Genomic DNA, 5,902 nt, shown 5'->3' with positions numbered 1-5,902 from the left:
GCAAGTAAGATCTTACTGAAGATAATTAAAAAATGGGTGCAGCAGTATATTGAGAGAACTGCCAGAAATGCATGCTGGATTCAGAAGAGGACGTGGAAGGGATATCATAGTTGCTCTCAGATGGATCCTGGCTCAAGGCAAAGAAGAACAGAAAGATGTTTACTTGTGTTTTATTGACAATGCAAAGGCATGTGATTGTGTGTATCATGACAAATTATGGATGACATTGAGAAGAATGGAAATTCCAGAACACTTGATTGTGCTCATGAGGAACCTGTACCTTGATCAGGAGGCTGTTATTCTAATAGAACAAGGGGACACTTCATGGTTTAAAATCAAGAAGGAAGTGTGTCGGCATTGTATCCTTTCTCCATACTTATTCAATCTGTATGCTGAGCAAATACTCCGAGAAGGTGGACTATACGAAGAAGAACACGGCATCAGGATTGGAGGAAGAATTATTAGCGATTCAGCGATATGCTGATGACACAACTTTGTTTGCTGAAAGTGAGGACAACTTGAAGCACTTACCGATGAAGATTGAAGACTACACTCTGCAGTATGGATTACATCTCAATATAAAGAAAACAAAAATCCTCACAACTGAACCTACAAGCATCATCATGATAAATGGAGAAAAGATTGAAGTTGTTGAAGACTTCATATTGCTTGGTTTTATAATCGACGCCAATGGAAGCAGCAGTCAGGACATTAGACAATGTATAGCACTGGGCAAGTTATCTGCAAGGGACCTCTTTCAAGTGCTGAGGAGCAAGGATGTCTCCTTGAGGACTAAGGTGTGACTGACACAAGCCATGATATTTTCAATTGCCTCTTATGCACGTGAGAGCAGGACAGTGAACAAGGAAGACAGAAGAAGAATTAATGCTTTTGAGTTGTGGTGCTGGTGAAGAATGCTGAAAGTACCATGGATTGCTAGAAGAACTAAGGGATCTGTCCAGAAGGAAGTGCAAGCAGAATGCTCCTTGGAAGCAAGAATAGCCAGACTTCATCTCACCTACTTTGGTCATGTTGTAAGAAGGGACCATTCTCTGGAGAAGGATGTCATGCTTGGTAAGCTCTTTTGTCAACCCTGACAAAAGAGGGAAAAGCCCTCAACGAGATGGATTGACACGGTGGCTGTGACAATGGGCTCCCATATAGCAAGGATCATGGAGTTGGTGTGGGACTGGGCAGTGTTTCATTCTGCTGTGCATAGGGTATCTATGAGTTGGACATGACTTGACGGCAGCTAACAACAACAGATGGCTGAGTGGGTGGATTGATGGATGGAAGGGTGGGTGGATGAATAGCTGGGTGCGTGGGTGAATGGGTGGATGGGTGGATGGGTCGGTGGGCGGATGGATGGATGGCAAAGTGGCTGGTTGAGTAGATGAATGGAAGATGGATGGATAGAATGGGTGGATGGATGGATGATGGATGATGGATGGATGGAAGAATGAGTTGACAGATAGCTGAGCAGGTGAATGAATAAATGGAAGGTGGGTGGATGGATGGATGGAAGGATGGATGGATGGATGGATGGGCAGATAGATGGCTGAGTGGGTAGATGGATAAATGGAAGGGTGGGTGGATGGATGGAAGGATGGAAAGCTGGATGGATGGATGGAAGAATGGGTGGATAGATGGCTGAGTGAGTGGGTGGAGGATGGATGGATGATGTTGATACTCAGAACAGAGGGAGTGGACAGATACATGTATTCAATTACTGACAGCATCCTCCCTCCTGACTTACTCTCTTTCACTTCCTGTCACGGCCATTCTCAGAGCCTCCTGGGCTCACATCAAGTAGCTGCCATGTCCCGGATGGTTCTGGCCCTCCTCTCCTGCCCTCCCCCGACTCTCCTTCAAGCCACCTGCTCTCTCACACGGCCTGCCTCAGGACCCAAACTCCTCTTGGCTCTGGACTCCTCTTGTCTCCTTTCTCTGCACTGGCCGCAGATCACGTCCTCCCCTTCCAAGGTGTCCCTTCTGGTGAGATCCGAATTGCTCATGATGGTTTTCCAGACCCTCCTCACGTGGCCTCAGCCCTTCTTTCCAGAACTTTCTTCAGCTGCTCCCCACAGAGGACTGGAGACCCTGCCATTCTTCCCAAATTGCCAACCCCCCTGTCTTCATTCATTCTAGTTTCTCATCTGGACACCTGTCCACTTTTCTATCTTTTGGGGCTCAAAGAAAATGCTGACTCCTCTTGGAAGCCTCCTGTACCTGCTCCTTATCCTTACCTTAACCTGGAAGTAAACTCTTCCTTTTCTGAGGTGCTGTGGTGCTCACCCATCTTGCTACATGTTCCCTGCCCACCCATCTAGTCAACAAACAGTTTTTGAGCCCCTATGTTTGTCAGCCCTGCCCCTACGGAGAAGAAGGGACACGTGTGACGGTCCAGGCACACATGGCAGCACAGGGAGAGTTGTACCCCGGGCAGCCTCTCGGGGTGGCAAGGACTCAGCCGGGGGGTGGGGTCACAGGAGGCTTCACAAATGCTCTGCCCTGTTCTCTGAGGATCAGCCCATGCAGACCCAGGTGGCCACATCTTGCACACGTGTCCACAGGATACCTGGTTAGCGGGCGTTGAGGGGTGAGAGCTGGACACCTGTTGAAGATAGATCTCAAAGGGCCCTGAATGTTAAGATAAAGAGTTTGGACTTTGTCCCACCAATGACGGGAGCCAGAGGCAGAGGAAGGAAATGGTTAGATGCTGACTCTGGTGGCTGCAGTGAATGGAGAGTTGGCTTTTTGTCTCTGCTCCCAGACTCGAGGCTGAACGGAAAAGGCCTCCCATCGCTGAGTCGGCTGCAGGGGTGAGTGGGCGGGCTTGATGGGCGGATGGGTGGACTGGAGACAGCAGGGGCATGGCGTCCAGCTCCTGTCCACTGGCTGCCAGGCCCAGCCTGTGTCATGCATGCCATCTCAGTGCTGCTTTGTTTCCATTTGTTTCATAAGCAGATGGGGGGGGGCAGGGATTCAGGGAGCGGGGTGGACAAAGAGCGCCCTGCTCCTAAGAGAGTGAGCTGGGTTTGAGCCAAGGCCTTCTGACCCCAAGCTCACCTGGTACCCCTGGAAGTGCCCACAACTGGCTGCAGATGGTGGCAGACCTGGCTGACCCTGAGACAGGCAGTAGGAGGACAGGGGGACAATTCCCAGCTGTGGGAATCAGAGCCAGCTGGATCTCTCCAGCCCTCTGCCCGGGGGGAGGCAGGCTCACCTCCCTTCCCCCAAGGTAAGACCCAGTCCTGTCCACCCTTGCTGCCCCCCAGGAAGGACACAGGAGGGCAACACCTGTGTGAGGGCGTGGTGAGCTCTTGTCAGGTTCCTCAAGGGCTCTGACCTTGCACCCGTTCACCCCCCAGCACAGATCCTATGTCGTTCAGTAGTCTGTGACCTACCTACAAGCTGCTTGCCAGGCAACCGTCTGCAGGCCATGCCAGATGGGCCTGGACCATGCCAGCCGGCCGGCCACAGCCAGAGCCAAGGGGAGGAGAAGCAGCTTCTGGACAGAGGCCACTCAGCCGGGCCATGTCTGCAGGCCGCCGGCAGGACGCAGGAAGTGGGCACCAGGGACAGCTGTGCTTGTGCCCTCTGCTCAGCACAGGCCCGGGCCTTCCCAACCCCTTCCCTGTGCTGCATGCTCAGGGCACACACGTGTGTCCATGCATCACACACATGCACACACACACACACACACACACGGCTCCTGGTGGTGAGCCCAGGGCCCGGTCCACAGGCCCAGAGACGGAGGCTTGAGTGATGGGGACAGTGATGGAGGATGAGCCGGGAGGAGGAGGGGAAGCCAGGTGGCCGGCGGCTCAGCTGAGCGCCTCTGCAAGTCCCTCCTCCCACCATATCCGCCCTCCCACTTCCAGGGCCACTGCAATCAGGGACATCGGATGCTGGAATCTGGGCTCAGAAGTGATGATGATGAGGTCAAGCAAGCGCCTAACTCTCCAGATGCTGGGGGAGGGGGCGTGAGTCCTCGCCTGCCCCAACCTGCTGGGAGGAGCCACAGGGCCGGGATTCCCCCTCGATGTGCGCCCGCCCCCGCCTCCCTCCAGCCAGCTCTGGCCGTTCCATCCACTGTGCCCTGGGGGCTGGGGATCCACCCTGTGCCTCTGGCCCTGCTCCCAGCCAGCCCCTTGTGGAGGTCAGAAAGGGTGCGGGGAGGTGTGGGGAGGTGACATGCTCAGACCACTCTCCACCTGGGTGCCTCTGGCCGCCTGTCATGGGAAGTTGTCTGGAGGTGATGTGTGACAGTGAGGGCCCTGCCTGCGATTCCCCCCAAGCTGGCTAGGCCCCTTGGAATCACTGGCCAGGTGACATCAGTGCCCACATGGGGCTCCAGACAGTCCCCAGGGAGGGATGCCCAGCCCTTGTCCCTCTGGCAGCTCCAGCGTGTCCGTCCTGGGGGAGGGCTGCCCAGAGGACAGGACTCTCAGTCCCAAGTCGGCACCCCACCCTCAAAAGCTCCGCTAAGCCAGCACACAGGGAACCCGGCTCCGACCCCCAAGCCCTGGAGCTTCTGTGGGCTCAGGGTCAGGGCGCAGCGGCCCTCCCTGGACCTGGTAGCCAGCGCTGGACCCCACGGGCAGGTCCTCTGTCTTCCTATATCCCTCAGCCCCCTCAGCTGCACCCCTGCTCCCTGTGGGCTCCCAGGGACCAAGAAGAGCAGAGCAGTGAGCTGGGGACCCCGCCCTGGGATGCCTGTCCGCCCCGGCTCCACCCAGGTGGGGCTCACCTTGAGGGAGTAGGCCAGGGCTATGAAGCCCAGGCAGCAGAAGTTCAGGTAGACAAAGTTGAAGATGGACCACAGGTAGTAGTCGTTCACCTCCGTGGTGTCGGGGTACACCTCGACGACTGTCGTGGGGTTCGTCATGGTCTTCTTCTCGGCCAAGTGCTTGCAGGCTGGGGGGGCGCCTGTGGCCCGCACGCTGTCCGTCTTGCTGCTCTTGGACTCCATGGGGAACAGAGTGGGCGCCATGGGGGGCGAGGCCAAGGGCTCGGGGGCTGGGGCCGCGGGAGCCTGTAGGGCAGGGGGCTTGGACACGCAGGCGAAGCAGCCTTTGGGGGACCCAGCCGGGGGTCTCGGGATCCAGAACGCCCCGTCCAGGGGAACTCGGGCTTCCTGGGTGCCGTCCGTGGTGCTGACGGGACTCCCAGCAGGGCTGGGCTCAGGCAGGGGCCCTGGGCCTGGAGGGAGGGCAAGAGTGAGCAGGAGGTGGGCCCTGTAGTCCACGGGGTATCTGCCCACTGCCCCACAGAGGTCCCTCAGGCAGCCAGCTGCCAGCCCCCACGGGCCTCCCCCACCCCACCGTGGTGCCGGCCACAGCTGCTGATGCCAAAGTCCTCCAGCAGCTTGGCAGCAGCCGGGGGCTTTTCACCACTTGGCCATCTGCACACAAAGACTCACCGACAGACACGCATGACAGCCCCCACGCCCAGAGATCCTGGCACACTGTTGCAACAAACAGCACCCCAGCACCCCGAAAGCCCCACGCCCACAGGACACACACACACATACACGCAGACACCACCTCAGCCACCAACTGCAAACTGGGCAGAGCTCTCCAAGCCACCTGCCCGCAGACAGGCTGACACTTCCTACATGGCCCGCTGCTCCCAGACCCCAGGCACACCCCGCCGCCGCGCGCTCTGAGACAGTCAGTAAACAACTCCCCACTGTGCCACGAGCGTGGATGCACTGCTCGGACGCTCCCGCCGAGGGTGAGCGCGGCTGCGGGGTCCCGGCGCGCCCCCACCGACCCCAGCCCAGACAGGTGCCTGGACCCCAGGCGCGCACATTCACATGGAGTCGCTCACCGGTGGTGCCACCAACCGACGCACAACAATGACACTCAGCGAACAAACACTTCTCCAACAAGATACA

General features: G+C 57.1%; 1 protein-coding gene across 1 annotated transcript in view; it reads right to left on the bottom strand.

The window, feature by feature from the left end:
- The window catches only part of IFITM10 (interferon induced transmembrane protein 10), a 19,933-nt gene that overhangs the window by 12,690 nt on the left and 1,341 nt on the right, over positions 1-5,902 (bottom strand). Inside the window, exons 2-3 of the mRNA XM_007949342.1 lie at positions 5,328-5,407; positions 4,754-5,205 (exon numbers count right to left, since the gene is read on the bottom strand). Of these exons, the coding sequence (XP_007947533.1) occupies positions 4,754-5,205; positions 5,328-5,407 (532 nt within the window). The remainder of the gene's footprint in view (positions 1-4,753; positions 5,206-5,327; positions 5,408-5,902) is intronic.

Source organism: Orycteropus afer, unplaced genomic scaffold (genome assembly GCF_000298275.1).
Source record: "Orycteropus afer afer isolate SDZICR_OR568_19922 unplaced genomic scaffold, OryAfe1.0 scaffold00244, whole genome shotgun sequence".
NCBI classification, from domain to species: domain Eukaryota; kingdom Metazoa; phylum Chordata; class Mammalia; order Tubulidentata; family Orycteropodidae; genus Orycteropus; species Orycteropus afer.
This window is presented reverse-complemented; position numbering and strand designations above follow the sequence as displayed.